Source organism: Gopherus flavomarginatus, chromosome 2 (assembly GCF_025201925.1).
Source record: "Gopherus flavomarginatus isolate rGopFla2 chromosome 2, rGopFla2.mat.asm, whole genome shotgun sequence".
In the NCBI taxonomy this organism is placed as follows: Eukaryota; Metazoa; Chordata; order Testudines; family Testudinidae; genus Gopherus; species Gopherus flavomarginatus.
The window spans coordinates 58369488-58387964 of record NC_066618.1 but is presented as its reverse complement, the minus strand read 5'-3'; the positions used below and the strand labels follow the sequence as shown (position 1 = coordinate 58387964).

The 18477-nt window shown below is 43.2% G+C and overlaps 1 protein-coding gene across 1 annotated transcript in view; it reads right to left on the bottom strand.

Annotated features, from left to right (window-relative positions):
* The window catches only part of BZW2 (basic leucine zipper and W2 domains 2), an 89697-nt gene that overhangs the window by 21207 nt on the left and 50013 nt on the right, over positions 1-18477 (bottom strand). Inside the window, exon 6 of the mRNA XM_050938791.1 lies at positions 1680-1815. Coding sequence (XP_050794748.1) covers positions 1680-1815 — 136 coding nt within the window. The remainder of the gene's footprint in view (positions 1-1679; positions 1816-18477) is intronic.

Genomic DNA, 18477 nt, shown 5'->3' with positions numbered 1-18477 from the left:
AGCATTTGTGAAAGGTCAGTGGGCTGCTCCATGTTGCAGCCTTGATGTTTTATGGTAAAGGTACAGCAGCCAGATGGTAACACAGCGAGATGTATAGTGTTACAGAGAGTGCCTTTAATAGAGATGAACAAAAGGTTGGCCTGCTTTAAATGCAGTAAGTAGCCAAGGATCTTGGTATTGGGGCCCGGACAGGGCCCAGACCGTGTTGGACTGCCCTTATTGAGAACCTTTTCTATTTAAAAAGTTTTTCAGGTGGTTGTTTTTCCTCTCTGTATCAGGATTTCCTTGACCTATAGGGAGCAGTCCCTGTCCATGGTACTCAGCCAGCCAACAGCCATGCTACCAAATGTGGTGACTATGGGTCTGGGTGGAGCATCTGGCCATGGGGCTGAGAGATCAGGTCTGGACAGTGTGAGAGCTGGATCCGGGACTGATGGTCATCTGTAATAGGTACATCAGCCAAAACTGCCTCAGCCAATATAAGCTAAAAGAATGACCTTTTGATCTTGGAAATGACTCTGGGTATCAAGGAATCAGTAGACAGGCATAGAGCAGGCCTCTCTTACACTGCAGGGGGGAAGGCGTCTGGCAATAATCCTACAGTTAGACCCCATCTGGAAAAAAAGTTCTCACACTTGGCATTGTCTCTGGTAACAAACAAGTGTTATGGAGGTTCCCTAAATATGGAATATCTGCAGGGACCAATCATGATTGGTTATGGGTTACCTGCTCAGGAAGTCTACTGGCTGCCAGGTGAGTTGCACCTCCATAGACTTGTGAGTCGTTGAGGAGAAGGATTTGCATACCAAGCACCTATCTACCAGGGATGTCTGTCTCCCCCAGACAGAACAGGCAACAGTTACGCTCATCAATCAGGGGGCTGAGTCAGTCACAGGTCAGGCAGAGTTTAAACCCTGAGGGTTTAGAGCAGTGGTCCCTAAACTTTTTATGTCATGAGCCCACCCTTATCCATAATGGACTTTGTCCACATCCCCCCAGGACCTGTGGCCAGGAGTGGGACCAGAGCCACAGCCAGGGTTGGAGCTGAAGCTGGGGCTGGGGCTGGGAGTGGAGCTGCAGCCAGAACTGTAGTTGGAGTTAGGGCTGTGGTCGGGGCCACATCTGGGTCTGGAATTGTGGTTAGGGGTTGAGGCTGGAGCTGGGGCAAGGGGAGAGCTGAGGTCAGAGCAGAGTTAGGTGGTGCTCCCTCCTTCACACCCCCACCCCGAGGACTGGCCCAGGCCCCACTGGGCCCCCTCAAATGTTCCTCCATTCCTCTTTAAGAGGGGCACACCCCACAGATTGGGAACCACTTGTTTAGAGTCTGCCATGATGGTTGGTGTGAGGAGTCTCACCCTGCCATGCAGGGCTAGCTAATTTATTTTTTTTGGAAGGGAAGCATTATTAATATATGTTATTTGCAGTGTAGTTGTTTCTGTGATGGTCCCAGGATATCAGAGACCCCAACTGTTCACCTGAAGAAGAGCTCTGTGGAGTTCAAAAGTTTGTCTCTTTCACCAACAGAAGTTAGCAAGTTAGCACATTAAAAAGATATTACTTCACCCACCTTGTCTCGAATATTAATGTATGTGCTACAAAATACATTTCTCCCCAAACCTATTAAAGCTAAAATCAGAAAAACCATTAAAAATACAAAGCACACCACACAAAAAATTTACCTTCTTTGACAATATTGTCAGTGAAAAGGCTTGTCAATATGGCCGCAGGAAGTGTTCCATTGGCTAACAGGATCCCAGTGAGCATTGCCAACTTTGTCTGCTCTGTTTCAGCAAAGGCTTTAAGGAACAACAGGAGCTGCGGATCAGATCAGACAAACAGGTATATCTGAGCCATTATACAGTTACCACAGAGAATGACAACGTGTTGTAAAGAACATTAAGGGCCAGATTATGAACCCCTTAATTCTCAAAGAGTCCCATTGAAGTCAATGGGAATGCTAGTGGAGTGAAGTGCTACACACCAGAACCATAACAGAATCTGACCTACAGAGTTCTGCCCCAGACACTGCCACACTTACAGGAAATGCAATTACGACAGACTCTCTGAGCTGAAATTCAAAATAATTTCTTAACCTAAGCAATACTGATATTCTTGATAAAGCTGACAAAGGGGTGTGGGCTCTGGGAGGGAGTTTGGATGCAGGAGGGGGTGCAAACTCTGGGAGGGAGTTTGGGTGTGGTGTGCAGGCTCTGGGCTGGGGCAAGTGCTTGGGGTGCAGGAGGGGGTGGGTTCCAGATGGGCAACACTTCCTTTGGGTGGCTCCCGAAAGTGACCAGCATATCTCTCTGGCAGCAACTCCTAGGCGGGGTGGCCTGGGGTCTCTCTGCATTGCCCCTGCCCCCAGGGGTCCGCAGACCCTAGTTTGAGAAATGCTGCCATAAATCATCTCACTGAAGAATATAAAATCACTCACAGGGTAAAGCACTACATCACTTGAGTAAGAGTGACAGATCTGTCCTTCACTGTTTAAAGTCAAGGATGGTTTCTCATTAAGGGCCTGATCCATAGACCATTGAAGTCAATGGGATGCTTTTAGCGGAGTCTTTCTATTGACTTCATTTGGCTAATCAGAGTCTTTCCACTGATGACTTCAGTGGGATTTGGATCAGGCCCTATAGTTGCAGTTCCTTTACCACAGGGGTTCCCAATGCGGCATCTAAATACGCCTGCATCCTGGCTGGCGGTTAAGCATCCACCAAAATGCCGCCAAATTTCTGCGGCATTTCAGCGGCGATGCCTCTCGATGACGCTGCTTGTCGCTGACAAGTGACGTCATCGAGAGGTGTCGCTGCCAAAATGCCGCAGAAATTCAGCGGCATTTTGGAGGATGCTCGACTGCCGCCATGGTCCTTCATCTGGCACCCGCCAGACGAAAAGGTTGGGGACCACTGCTTTACCGACTTATCAAAGCTATCAAGCATGCTAAGAGAACACAGAAATATGAGAGCTTCCAGTTTTCCCTATGGGAACTGGGGGTAGGGAATGCAATTACAACAGATTCTCTCTTAGCTGAAATTCAAAATAATTTCTTAATTTAAGCAATACTGATATTCTTGATAAAGCTGACAAAGGAAATGCAGGAATGTAAGCTGCTGCTCAGACCTCATCATTCCCAGTACTAATTACAATAAGGCAGCAAATTGGTTTGAGAAGAAAATATAAGCTTCCCTGCTGCGTTAAGCAAAAGATGATTTGACCTGTTCAGAGAAAATACAGTCAAGTCTACATCTCTTGGGTCTCTAAAAATTACTGTTTATTATCAGCTGGTTTCAGATATGCAATTACAAACCCTTTGCGCGACCTGGAGTCCAAGTATTGTATAAACCTATGTGGGTGCTACGTTTACTTTTAATTTCCTTTAATATCTCTCCCCATTTTATATATGAATATTTTTCATTTTGTTTAATTTTACTATGCAGTTTATCATCTCCCATCCTTACCAGAACAAAGCTGTGCAAATTAACTTCTTCCCAGGGCAAAACATGCCATTTTTGTTAAACCAGATGGTCTGGGGGGAAAGGAGTGACTAAAAACAAGTTTCTACCAATGGAAAACTCACTTCCTGCAAAATATAGATTCCATCAGAAGCAAATTCATTCAGCAGGAGAAACAACAAGAATTTAAGATATCATTATCGATTTATAAAAATACTTGCATTTCTCTAACTCCTCTTCATCTCCAGCTACCAACTCTTGACCCTACTCCTTACTGCTGTCATGGCCCTTTCCCCTCTTCCCTCCCCCATCTATACAGTGCATGCAGACTGTGGAGTGATAGAGAGCAGCCCATGCTAGCATGCACATTTTCTTATCCTATCTCCAAATCAGGGGAATTACCTCTTAATGTATCTGATATCTGTGTAACTAAGACAGAATACCAAGTGTGCTCCTGTATCTTCCCGCTGACAATAAATTGTTACCCTCACCAAGAAGTTTCCTGTTAAATATAAGCTGTTTGAATATAGTGACATTTTAAAATTCAAGATCATTCGTAAAATACAGTTTTAAAAAAGCCATCATGTCTTGCAAATAACTCTGTTGTGTATTTGTAAGCTCAAAAATGAAGCTCTCCTCATTCACAGTGTAGTGATTATGTAATATAGCTTTAAATTATAGTTTGCACAGGCCCTAAATGCTTCAACCAAAGGAAATCCATCATCTGGCTTTTTAGCGGGCATCTACTATTTTAGCAGGCATCTGCTTGCACCATGCTATTTTAGCTTAAAAAAATATGAATTGAAAACAAAATCTCAAGTGTAATTTTATTCTTTCTGCCAAAATTATGACTCAAACAGAAAACATAAGAAAACCTGGGATGAAGACGTTTAGAAGATTTATAAATATATGGGTGAGAAAATACTTGGCTACGCTGTTTTTTCCAAAGAAGGTGCAGACTGATCCCAGTTTAACACGGCAGCTAACTGGTTAGCAGGAAGAGTTACTTAAAGAACGTTATCAAAACCAACAGATCCAGGTCAGGGAAAAATGGAATTTATATTTTACAGTACCGATCTAAAATGTGCATTTTAATTGCCTTTGTTTAATCTACTGTAACTGTGAATTATGATTAATTGCCACAGGAACACTGACATCAAGAGACCTGTTAATATTCTTTATATAGAGCTCAAAGTGTTCAGACTATAATGGCCAGGGTCAAAACTCTCAGGAGCTAGAACATTTAGTGTGAAAGCTGAAATCTACTTTTTAAAATATTCCAATGTAATGCTAGTACAAATTATTTGACTGATGGCCGTGGGGACCTAAATCTTCTTTATCCAAGCCTATAAATGTGCTACCTGAAACGTGACTTGGAGACAGCTAAAGTAATTCAGACCTTCCAGTTTGAGACTATCAGCAAAGTTGTTAGTACGAGGGTGGCATCTTTAGTTTCTCCCTAGAGTTGCTTTTCCTGCTATATCATCCATCTCTTTGGTCCCCATTTTGGCAAATAAATAAGAAGGATTATGTACACCAAATGGTGGCCAAATTGAGTGCATTCACTATTTTAGCACTTCAAACCAGTATTAATTTTTGACCATCCTATTCTTGATGTGCTGTGTATGTGACCCACAAAAATCCCTGGGACAAATTCAGTGAAGTTGCACGCATTAACATCAGGTCTGAATTCTGGGCAAAAAGATGCTATTTTTAAAGACACTACTATTGGCAGCAGAGTTCTACACTCCTATAGAGAGGGAGATTATAAAGGAAGCAGAAACATCTTTAACTACCAAAGCACTAATAATAATAGGAACACATTGGTATTATTCAGAAACACTTTTTCACAAACATATGAAAAATGACACAGAGGAAAAAAAACTTTGTTACATCTCTTTCCATAGGAAAAAAAATCATGTATAATAGTATTAAAAACCTACAACATTAACATGTATCAATCCTTCTGAATTTCAGAAATCTACAAATTGAACTTTAGCATTTCTTTAAAGGTTACTACAAGATCTGAAGTCACAAATATTGTTTAAGGTGTTTCCTGTTTCTTCTCAGACCCCACCCCCAACCAAAATTTCTTCTTACAAAAGGTCTTTTGGGACAGGTTCTAATTAAAAAGTTATTTAAGTTTATTACATTTCAATACAATATCTTTGGGGCAGGAACCTTGCCTTCCTGCCTGCAAATGCCTAATGTACTGTTGATGCTATAAGAATATTTGAACTAATAAAGTTTAAAAAAGATAACTCTAAGAAGCTTATGTACAGGATTATTTTCTTAGTCCCAGGGTATTATTATACAATCCTCATTTAGATGCAAAATGCAGCCTTAATTAAGTATTAAGGAAAAACTTCAAAATCTTTAATTAACCCACTTAGGAACAATTAAAAAACCAAGATATTAAGATCTAAGCTGTTATTACAGATTTTCATTGCTGATTATTTTAAGAGCTCTTCCTTTACTAACACTGTTACTAACCTCTGCTGGGGAGTCATAAAATGCCCAAGTTATTTCAGAATAGTTCTGAACCTCCCATTGGGTTTTAAGTGGTTTATAGCTTACTGATAGCATCACTTGTCTATTACTGCATTTGGTTCTGAATGCAAATTGGTTCCCTTCCCAATATGAAAGATAAGAAGTATGACTGACTCCAGTACTATATTTGTAGCACATCTAAAACTCCTACTTATTTCAGTGGGAGTTTTAAGTGCATAATGGGCCCAGGATCTATTGTGCCGTGTTACAAGACATTTTCAATTTTTTTTTGTTTTTTTTTAAACCTAAAGTGAAGTTCTGTGCAGTATAAGCTATCCACACATATCCTATGTAAACAAAAAGGTATATGGACTTCTCTTGTAATCTGGAAAAGCAGAAAGGTTGAGAAGACTAAATGCCTCCATCTACCTACAAAGTACAGTTATTCCTGAATAACTTCACTTCCTAAAGTGTGTTATTACTTTAAAATTCACACAATCGTTTTAAAAATACTTGTCAGTACTGCAAAATAAAGCACTTTACATATCCACAGAGAAGCACAGCGAGCTTCTTACAATATCCCATGATTGTGTCAGTTCTGTTCTGCACAGCATCTTATGCCTAATCCATATTTGATCTCTCAGCAAGCCACCTTTCTGGTATCCTTCTACATAGTTTCAAGCAATTACTTTCATTAGGGAAAGAGGAAAAATGACCAAAGTTCCTTGTACCATATCTCACTACTTGCACATACTCCTGTACGCCTCATTAACATTTACCAGTGCAGGTACAAAAATCTACACATCTACCCTTTAGAATGATGTTTATAATGGAGAAAAATATAGTTCCTTAGCCTTGAAAAAAGTTAGGTAAGATAGCCAGCAAGTAGAATGCTGCAAGGCTGAACCATTTATATCTACTGTATATATATATATATATGATTATGTTTTACTGATAGACACAAGAACGTCAGGCTAATGCATGCACATGTATATGGGGCTAATCCTGTTTGTTTTATACATGAGTTGTCCAGCTGATTTCTATAGGAATACCTACATGAGTAAGGTGAGCAGGATTTGGCCCCAAGTACTTTCTTAGGATTCCTCAGATTCCTAGGCATTATCTTAATTGTAGTAAATAAATTTAGGCTTATATCGCAACTTCAACAACAATCACCTGTCCATTAAACTCTCTATGGAACACTCCCACACTAGCATCAACTTCCTGGATGCCATGATCAGCTTCAATAATGGAATCCTACAGACACCTATACACAAGAAACCCATGGATCACCACACCTACCTTCATAGATCTAGTAACTACCCCAACACGCAAATAAATCTGTTATCTACAGCCGGGCCCTCAGATACCACATAATATACTCTGAAGAGGAAGTCTGGGATATACACTTTAAAGCACTCAGAACCACCTTCACCAAACAAGGACACTCCACCAGAGAAGTAGATCACATCATGGAATAGGCCATCCAAATACCCTGAGAAAACCTACTTCAGTACAGAAATAAAACCACTCTGACTGCACACCCTTAGTTATCTACCATCCCACACTGGAACTCATACAGGGTATCATCAAACAACTACAACCCATACTTGATGGGGACCCCATCCTGAAAGAAATATTTCCTGAACCCCCTCTTCTGGCCTTCAAACAACTCCCCACCTCTCCAAGTTCATCAAAAGCAAGCTCCCCACAGACTAGGACACACTAACTCGAAGCAATGCCAGATCTGCCAGAACAACAGATGCAAAACTTGCAGACATATCTCCATCAGTACAATGATCAACACCTCTCACAACACACCTTTCAAAATCTATGGGTCCTACACATGCCTATCACAACATGTGGTGTACCTCATACAGTGCACTAAATGCCTGAACAACTATGATAATAATAAAATGATAAAAGACAAAAAACACCACAAACTGTGGGTGAACACTTTTCACAAAGCAATCATTCTATAGCGGACCTATCAGTCCTCATCCTCAAAAGGAAACCTGCACAACACTTTCAAAATACGTCTCTGGGAGCTTAAATTCATAACTTTGCTAGACTCTAAAAATCATGGACTGAATAGAGATACTGGATTTATGGCTTATTACAACAATCTGTAACCCACGAACAATCCCACTCTTCCTCCCCTGCCTTCTCCCCCCCCCTTCCATGACTGGAGGAATGTTAACAGGCCACCTCACCTTGAATGGTCCTTTGAAATGTGTGTTAACTATTTATGCTAAACAATCTGAGTGTCACAGCTAAATACAAGGTGGAACAGAGTACCTTTCCCAGACCTGGGGAAGAGCTCTGAGGAAGCTCGAGAGCTTGTCTCTCTCACCAACAGAAGCTGGTCCAATAAATGCTATTACCTCATCCACCTTGTCTCTCTTATTTGGGCTGTGACAATTCACCATGCTGCCTATTTACATATAGCATCTGTGAACTACTGGCATGAACTTTAACTGATAATTTTAATAGTAGAGAGTTAGCAAATTTAGTCATTGTGCAAGGACATGCTTTCCAACAATTCTTGAAATTTCTTGCATGAAATAAATCTAGATTAAAAATTGCTCATCAGAGGGAAATTGCTACTGAAATCTCTGGCATACTTACGCAACTGGGAGGAAGTGCTTATAAAAAAAATCCTATTTAAGTCTCACTTCTTTTACAATAAGATTTGAAAGCCAAAAGCAGACATGAAAGGGAGATGCTTCTCAAGGTTCAGAGGAGTATCAATGATCTTTTGTAATAATTATGAACAGGAAGGAATAAAATATAACCCAGTGAAAGCAAGCACTACAGTGCAAATTGCCATCTGAGACAATCTCACCTTAAAAAAAAATAAATTAAAAAATTTCCCAACTACCACCTGATTAGTAAAGTGAGACTGCTGGTCTGGCCCTGATTTTCAGCATGACTATCTCTTACCTTAGTGGAACTTTCCACCAGCACTATCTGAACACCCTAAATTGGATGTTGTAACTGCCAGAGTATCAACTTCACTGCTGGGACAGTCACAAAGCATTTCTCATGGTATCATCAAGGCTTCATTTCTCATGTCTTCCTAATACTACCACAATGGCCCTTAAACTGAATTACTCTATGGGTTGGATGGTGCCTACTTGCAGCGTAGGTGCACAAAAAATAACCAAGTGGGGGACAAGGAGCAGGGAGTGTTGGACAGGGAGTGGGATCCTGGGAGGGGGCAGTCAGGCACCGACTCCATGGGTGCTCTGGGGCTGGAGCACCTACGGAGAAAAATTAGTGGGTGCTCTGCAACCAATGACAGCCAAGCTTCCCTGCCCACCTGCTCCTCCTCCTCGGAGTGCGCCATGTCCCCGCTCCTCCACCTACCTCCCAGTGCTTCCCGCCACCAAACAGCACCTTAGGACTTTCCAGGAGGGATGGGGAGGAGCAGGGATGCAGCACACTCAGGGGAGGAGGTGGAGAAGAGGCGGAGCAGGGACAGGGACTTGGGGGTGGGGTGAAGGCAATGCAGAAGTTGGGGGGAGTTGAACGCCCACTGGGAACAGTGGAAGTTGGTGTCTATGCTCAGGGGACAAGGAGCAGGGGGGATTGGATGGGTCGGGGGTTCTGAGGGGGGCAGTCAGGAGGTGAGAAGTGGGAGGGCGCGGATAGGGGGCAGGGGCCAGGCTGTTTGGGGAGGTACAGCCTTCCCTACCCAGCCTTCCATACAGTTTCGGAACCCCGATGTGGCCCTCAGCCCAAAAAGTTTGCCCACCCTGGCTTATAGCTTATTAACTGTGCAGCACCAGAGTAGGCTCTTGAGATCTTTCATCCAAGTACTAATCTACCCCCAGCCTGATTAAATTGTGAGACCTGAGAAGACCATAGCCTGCGGAGGTACGGCCAATGGTGAGCTGCAGCCGATTCGCACTGGTTCACGCGAACCGGTTAAATTCTGAAGCGGTTTTAGAACCGGTTGTTAACCCGCTTCCCTGCGAGGAGGGGGCACTGTGGCTTTAATTGGCTCTGGCGGGGAAGTGATGTAATTCCTCCTCTGGCTGCTGGGGGTGCTGTGCTGCGGGAGCCATGTGGGCCACTGCCTGGCCCTGTTGCTGCTGCTACTCCCCTGACCCCAGCCCTGGGGCTCCCGCTGCTGCCTGGTGGGTCCCTGGCTGCTCTGCTGGGCTCGGACTGCTCCAAGCTGTTCTCTCCATGAGTACCCACCACCCGCCTGCACCAGCCCGCTGCACTCCCTGCCCTGCCCACATAGGGTGACCAGATCACAGATCACAAGAGTGAAATATCAGGACACATTGGGCGAGTGGGGAGAGTGGGGGGCAAGAGACGATGATGATGACACAGGTGAACAGAGCCATGAGAGGGGGACCTAGGAAACTGCAAGAGGGGTTGTATGGCCCCTGCTGTGCAAAGTCAAGTCCAACTGCAGGGCAGGGGAGTGAAGGGTCCTGGTTCTAGCTCTGGCTCCAGCCGCAGTCATAGAGGGGAGGTCTCCAGTCCTGCCTTCAGTTCCAGCTTCAGCCACTGACAGCTGAAGCAAACTACATCACAGAGGTCTGGAATCAGTGAGTCTAAATTATAGACTTAGTCGTAATACATATTTAGACATAACAGATTTATTTGTACACTAAACAAACAACAGGGGTAAAGGGCTGGGTTTTTTATTCAGTCAATAAATCAACTTTCCAATTTGCATATCTCTCAGATATGCCAGAACTCTAGTACTTTTTGGCTGACTTTGCCATAGCCATAACTTGCTTCTGGGCAATCACAAAACTGTAGAAGTCCTTACAACTCATCCGGAAATTCATTTTGACAAGGGTTTCACTCTGCACCAAGCCTATGCTGCTTCGATTCCGGACATCAGTCCATGCACCTTTCATGATTGAAAATACACGTTCTGAGTATGCATTGCTTACGGGTATACTGAGCACGTATGACACCAGCTTTGCCATGTTCAGGAATTCAGTGCTACTGTCCTTGTTTCTCAGCACTTGAGACCAGAGTTCCCCAACTGAACAGTTTCCAGGCTCCAATTTGGAGTTGATGTCTTTGATGATACAATACTCATTATAGAGCTGATCAAGATCCACTCTTCTCTGAAGGTTTACAGCTGTCACGGCTGCAGACAGATCCTTGAATTCGAATACCCTATTAACTTTGATGTTCAGGCACTGGATATTGAACAAGTAGCCAGCTGCTGAAAAATCAAACCATTTCTCCAAATATAGGATTGACACATCGTAAAATGTCATGAAATCTTTCTGGAGACATGCAGCAGTGACAGGCAGCATCTCAGTTAATGCACTTTCAACTTTGGCACCAAAGAATAGGTCATTTTTCCGTTGCTGAAGTTTAATTCTCAGAGTATTCATTATGACACACAGTTCACATGCTGTCATACTCTCATTTTCCAAACAGAGCACAGTATCATTGAAGATTTTCAGGACATTCTGGAGGAAAAAACAGATGAACCTCAACTTTGCTAGGCCCCTCACCTTGTTCACCATTTTCCCTGTCTGAGAACAGCATCCATAGAAATGTTGGACACTTCTCACTGCCCAGAGAAACAAAGTAGAACTTAACAGCCTGCCACATATTTACAAGCAAGTTTACAGCTGGGAAAAGACTCAACCAGCGTGTCGGAACATGGCGCAGTAAAGTGGCATACGCCATATCCACAAAGTCAAACATAACCTTCAGTGCTGCTACTCTCTTAGCAGAACTGCTGAAATGATTGAACATCTTAATCATCAGAGTCTCAATGTCAATTTGTAGTGTATTGCTACCATATCTGACGGCGTTGTGCACAACATGGGCAGGGCAGTTTGCTGGCAAGATATTTTTATTTTGTTTTTTAAAATTCTGGTACACTGATTGTCGCTTTCCATAATTCACGTTTGCATTATCAGCACAGTAGGAAGACACTTTGTTTAGGTCTAGTTTGTATGTTGCAAGTTTTTCAAGTAATGTGTTGCTTATTGCCTCTGCGGTCTCTTCGCTTTGCTCATAGATGTCTAGCAGTTTATCTTGGACCCATGTTCAGGTGTCCAGTATCTCAGTGATAAAGGTGAAAGTTTTCACATTGCCTTTGTTAGATGCATCTGTGGCAACTGAGAAATAGGGACCATCTGGCTTGCTGAGGTCTTTTAAAAATTCTGTCGAGAGTCGTGACAGCACATTTTTGATCAATGCCTCTGCTTTAGTCCGGCCACAGCTGACGTGCTTTGCAATTGTTGAATCTGAATAGAAGATAGGTGCCAGGTTAAGTTCACAGTCACATGAGCGATAGGAGTGTTGATGGACTAGTGTGTGGTAAACTTGAGTTAGCTCAGTAGCGATAACCTTGTTATTGAAGGAGTCATCTGGCTTGCTGAAAAAATGTGAGACCAGGGTATTGCTCTTGTGAGCCTGGGTGTTTTGTCCATGATTTTTTGATTCAGCATGATGCTTAACATCAGACTCACCGCCATGGCAAATGGTAAATTCCTTCCTGCATGCTTTACAAAAAGCTTTTGAATCACACTCATAGGATTTCCGAATCCAGGTGTGTCATAAACAGATAGCTAAGAGTTAATGTCTCTTTCACCTGGAAAGGAGTAACCTGAAACACCTGACCAGAGGACCAATCAGGAAACAAGACTTTTTCAAATCTGGGTGGAGGGAAGTTTGTGTGGAGTTCTTTGTCTTGTGTCTGACCCTCTCGGCTATGAGAGTGATTTTTCCTATCTCCAGCTTTCTAATCTTCTGTTTCCAAGTTGTAAGTACAAAGATAGGAAGACCATAGGTTTATACTGTTTTCTTTTGTATTTACATGTGTATAGTTGCTGGAATGTGTTAAATTGTATTCTTTTTGGATAAGGCTGTTTATTCATTTTTTTCTTTTAAGCAAATGACCCTGTATTTGTCACCTTAATACAGAGAGACCATTTTTATGTCCTTCTCTTTCTTTTTTATATAAAGCTTTCTTTTTTAGACCTGTTGGAGTTTTTCTTTAGTGGGAATTCCAGGGAATTAAGTCTGCAACTCACCAGGGAATTGGTGGGAGGAAGAAGTCAGGGGGAAAATCTCTTTGTGTTAGATTTACTAAGCCTGACTTTGCATACCCTCTGGGTGAAGAGGGAAGTACTTGTGTTTCCAGGATTGGAAACGGGGAGGGTGGAGTCCCTCTGTTTAGATTCACGGAGCTTGCTTCTGTGTATCTCTCCAGGAACCCAGGGAGGGAACACCTGGAAGGGAGAAGGGGGGGGGAAATGGTTTATTCCCCTTTGTTGTAAGACTCAAGGAATTTGGGTCTTGGGGTCCCCAGGGAAGGTTTTTTGGGGGGACCAGAGTGCCCCAAAACACTCTAATTTTTTGGGTGGTGGCAGCTTTACCAGGTCCAAGCTGGTAACTAAGCTTGGAGGTTTTCATGCTAACACTCATATTTTGGATGCTAAGGTCCAAATCTGGGAAATATGTTATGACAAGGTGTAAGTGGCTTCCCATTCTGTCCTGTATCTGCACTGTCTTCTTTGTTTTTTGGTAGTTGACTCCTCCCATGCCACTGCCATTTCAGGTGGGGTTTTCAGCTGAAGACTGTTAGCTAGATAGCTAGCCACTGAAAACAACTGTGCAGTCTCTGTGTTTCTTATGTGTTATTACATGCCCACTGTAGTTTGTCCTACGGTATGCACTGTGGTTCAGAACTGTAAACTACCGTAAATTTGCGTTACACTGGAAAACAATCTGAAAAAACAAAAATGCCAGTAGATAAATCGATCACAGTCGAATTTAATGGGACATTCCCAATCAACTAATTTTCTATTTCACTACCAAATGCAAAATTTTACCTGAATATCAGGACAATGGTGTCCCGATTGTACATTAAGCAGATGTACGCTGCCAGGTGCAATCTCTGCTTGCTAATGTGGGTAAGTGAACAGGGCAGCAGCCTAGCAGCGCTCAGTCCCAGCCTGCCTGGTGTAGAATCAGCATGTGCAGAGGCAGGTGCCTCCTTTCCTTGAGAATTGGTTCATTTTGTTTTCACAAGCTCTAAGTGAAAGCATAAGGCAAACCCTCACCCCCAATAGTGTCTGTTGTGGTTAGAAAGGGGAAATTTGAATCAGGGCTCCTCAAATCCATTTCTGGCTCTGCCGTTGATTTATTACGTGGTCTTGGAGAAATTACTTTACCTTTCCTCATCTATATAATTATGATTTATTCTTTGTAATACAGCAATAATTCAGTCTCTCTAACTAGCCCCTTTGTGCTTGGGATACTGGATCTAATAATGCTTAGCTACTTCTCAGGTGTATTGTGAGGATATAAACCTTGTAAAATGTTTTGAGATTCTTTGAAGAAAAATGCTATACATATTTAAAGATATAGTGATGAGTGTGATGTAACTGTCTGGACATATAGTGGTGCAAACCATTATTACTGTTCCAACACATAAGGGAAATATGTTGGAAATTAAGGTTTAATCAAAGAGCACTGGGTGAGGGATTTTATTCTCTCTTATAATCCAAGTGTTTTTAAATGTATTTATAAAGCTAACTATGTATGTGAAGGGAGATTCTCAACCTAGGAGAGCCAAAATGGTAAGCATTGCACCAAGATGGTTAAGTGATCTTAAAAATATTTAAATGCAATTTGATGAATATTATGCTACTTAACTTTTTATACATATTTAAAAAGAAAATCTACATGAAATCTTTTATAAAACATTTACTGTAAACATCTGATGTATTTTTGTACTTTATTTCTGAGGTGAAACAAAAATATTGCTAGACTCCAGAGACTGCATCACCATACTACTACTTGGGTGACTTTTTTGGCCATGGGGTATTTGAGAGGATTCCTAAAATCTGGAACAATCCACCTTGCCACAAAGTGACCAACATTTTGCATTCAGAATTCTTCAAAACCAGTCAGGAAGAAAAGTTTTTTATTCAATCTTTTTAGGTGTCATTAATATCAGAGCTATAAAGCCAAGGAAAGAATGTTAGTTATTTCTGAAGAAAAGTAATTTTGATATATTCTTGTCTAATAAATATTTATATAGCTATCCAAGGTGTTGGAACTAATCACTCTAGTTTTCCTTTAAAAGGGTAAGTTTATCATGGTTTTATTTCAAGCTCAGAAATGTAGCATACACAGTAGTGCGATATTTCAGTTCAAGAGCTATTTCAGATTCAAATAGACATTTTCATAAGGGCACAGTAAAACTTCATAGCATAGTACTACTCCAAGAAGTGATGATATAAATTTTTTCATGTTCTTACTCAGGAGTTGTGCTCACTGCAGATTGAGTTGGACTTGGTGTGACTTGCTCCTTACTATAAAGATAAACCCAAATCTGTTGCAGACAGGGAGAAAGGCACGTGGCTTGGTGTGCTGGTCTCCCTGCCCCTCCCCTCCCCAAGCCCGCCCCGCTCCCTTCTCCGCCCCAAACCCTCCCCCCTGGGAGTCCCTCCCTTTGGCCACTGCGTTTCACACCTTGGCCAGGAGCCGCCCCAGAGGGATCTGCCAGAGGGGGCCAGCCGGGTGAGTCCCAGCAGTGCTTTACCTGGAGCGGCTCCCAGGAAGCACAGGTCCCTCTGACTCCTAGGGTCGCGCGGGTCAGGTTGAAGGTGGGGTGGGGGGGCTCTTTCCCGCTGGCGCCCGCTCCCTGCGTCTACAAGCCCCGCCTCGCTGCAACATGCAGCGGAGCGGAGACCTCCTGCCCCCTCTGTGTGCCTGGGGCAGGGATGCACTCTGTAGAGTCCTGCTGGCGCCGCAGTGCCAGGAGCTCAGCTGCGCTGCCCCAGGGCCTCTCAGGAGGAGAGGTGAGTGGATAATATCAGGACATCTGGTCACCCTATGCCCATACCAGCCCCGCACCCCCTGCCCTGCCTGCAGCCAACCCACCACACACACCTGCCTGCAGCCAGCCAGCCCTGCACTCCTCTGTCTCAGCCAACCCCTGCCATACCCCCCTGCAGCCCTGCCCAAAGCAGCCAGCCCCACACCTTCGTCTCCAGCCAGCCCCGCACCCCAGCCCACAGCCCGCAGCCAGCCCTTGCCATACCCTCTGCCCACACCAGCACCGTAGCCCTCTCTGCAGCCATCCCCACACCCCCTGCCCTGCCTGCAGCCAGCCCCTGCCGCACCCCCTGCCCGAAGCCAGCCAGCCCCGCACCCCTGCTCTGTCTGCAGCCAGCCCCTACCTCCAGCCAGCCCCACACACCCCGTCTCCAGCCAACCCTGCACCTCCCTGCCTCTAGCCAACCCCACACTCTCCTGTTTCCAGCCAGCTCCGTACCCCCTACCCTGCCTGCAGCCAGCCTTGCCTCCTCTGCCTCCAGCTAGCCCTGCCCCATGCCCTTGTTTGCAGCTGGCCCCACATCCATGGTGCCCTGCAGTTCCCAGGGCAGTAATCTTGAACACCTGCTTCAATGAGGGGGGCAGGGAGCAGCTGGGACCCACATGTGCACACCCTAGGGTGATTAGACAGCAAGTGTGAAAAATCAGGACAGAGGGTGGGGGGTAATAGGAACCTATATAAGAAAAAGACCCCAAAATTGGGACTGTCCCTATAAAATCGGGACATCTGGTCACCTTAGCAGACCCCCAGGGAATGGCCGGGACCCACATATGTGAAACGGAGCTCATTTCTAGTTCAGGCCCATCTTCTTTAAAAAGAACTTTAGGTAGGGTTAACATACGTCCGTATTTTCCCAGACATGTCAGGCTTTTTGGTTTTTAAATCGTCCATGAATTTTTAAAAAATTCCTCCCAGGAAAATACGGATGTATGGTAACCCTATTGGTACAAAAAATACATACTGTGGCACATCCCTTAAATCAGAACTTTTTATAGGGAACTGGTTGTTAAGATTCTGGCAGCTCATCACTGGGTACAGCTGAAAAGTAAGACTTATTTGTTAATCAGGGTAAGCAAAAATAGCCAGATTTGCAGTCCTAGAGACTAATATCCTCCAGTAATACACAAATTTAGGGAGCAACAGTGCAAGATTTCCACCAGGGCTTTGACAACATGCTTCAATCCTAATATCAAACCACCACCATGATGGTAAGAATAATATTTCCACACCCAGTTAAGTGCTGGAGTCTCTGCTGACATTGCTGATAAGGGTGACTATTAGTGGCAACTATCATTCTTATTTCAGCTGAGTTACTTGCCACTGGAGATGGGATTGGTACCAGTTCACATGTGCTAGAACACCAGCAATCCATTTTAGGTAGCTACTTTGTCACTACTGATTTGAACTGATGATTAAAGAAAATGGGCTAATGGATAAAACGACTTTGTATTGACCATAATCTGTAAGTGGCCCGATTGTGGAATATGCTCTCTTAAAAATGCACAAAACTCAAAGTGAAGCAAATTACAAAGCAAGTTAAAAAGAGGAGGCAGTTTGAATTGACATGGTATTCCTTTGTTAAATATGCAGAACACTTTCTGTAATTTGAATGCAATGAGTCAACATTTCTTATGTCAACGATTATAATAATTAACAGCAAGAATGTCAGATTTGTGTGGAGAAGAGAGGTAAATTTTGTTCTACAATGAGTGATGCATTAAGTAATCAGCATCAGTTAAAAGGTATATGGACCACAACTATAAAAATAGCCTTGTGAACTAGCAAGAATGTGCAAATAAGAGCCAATATCCCTAAGCCACTATATTTGTAAAAGGGAGTCATTTTGACATCGGAAAGACACTTCCTCACTTTTTCTTTGCATTATATTTAATATTTGGAACAGTATTCCATATTCTTGTTCATTTTTATTAAATGGAGGTATTTTAACCACAGGAGCGGTTATACACACATCAGCACTGACCACAGTTTTATTATTCCAACCATTATCCTACAATATATTTTATATATTAATTCTGGCCAGAATTAATAAATCCAAACATTTCTTCACAGATTTCTTCAGGTTTCCATGTAATTCAGTAAATGCCACAATTCAAAACACAGCCACCACATTCACTGAAGTCTAAAGTAAGCAAATACAATAACAACTCTGTCGTTGTGATACTTGCTCTTACCATGTCACAGAAATGCATTCAAAGCCCCTAAACACCTAAAACTTGGTTTAGGGCTCATTCTGCAACCTATACACACCAGACTAGTCACGACTCATACAAGCAATCTTACTTCAATGCATGGTAGATTTGCATTCGCTATACAGAAAATATATGCTAGGAGTTTGAGACAACTCTAGGTTCTGTTGATGTAGGGCCTTGGTGGTGAAATTCATCCCAATGAGTGCTCTCCAGGTGGTTCCATAGCCACCATAGCACCACATGCTGAGATGAGAAAGTGGGGGTCAGGGTAGTCTGGGGAGCCAAGGATGCACTGACTCAGCATGTATCCTGGACAATCTCCACAAGCAGTGCTCTTATAGAGCCTCAATGACAAACTAAAGCTACCACTTCTGAGAATTGCAATTTGCGCTCTCTGACCCAGCCAAGATAAATCAAGACAACAACAACAACAGCATGTAAGAATATGCAGTTACTTTGGACAGAGAGTAGGTGA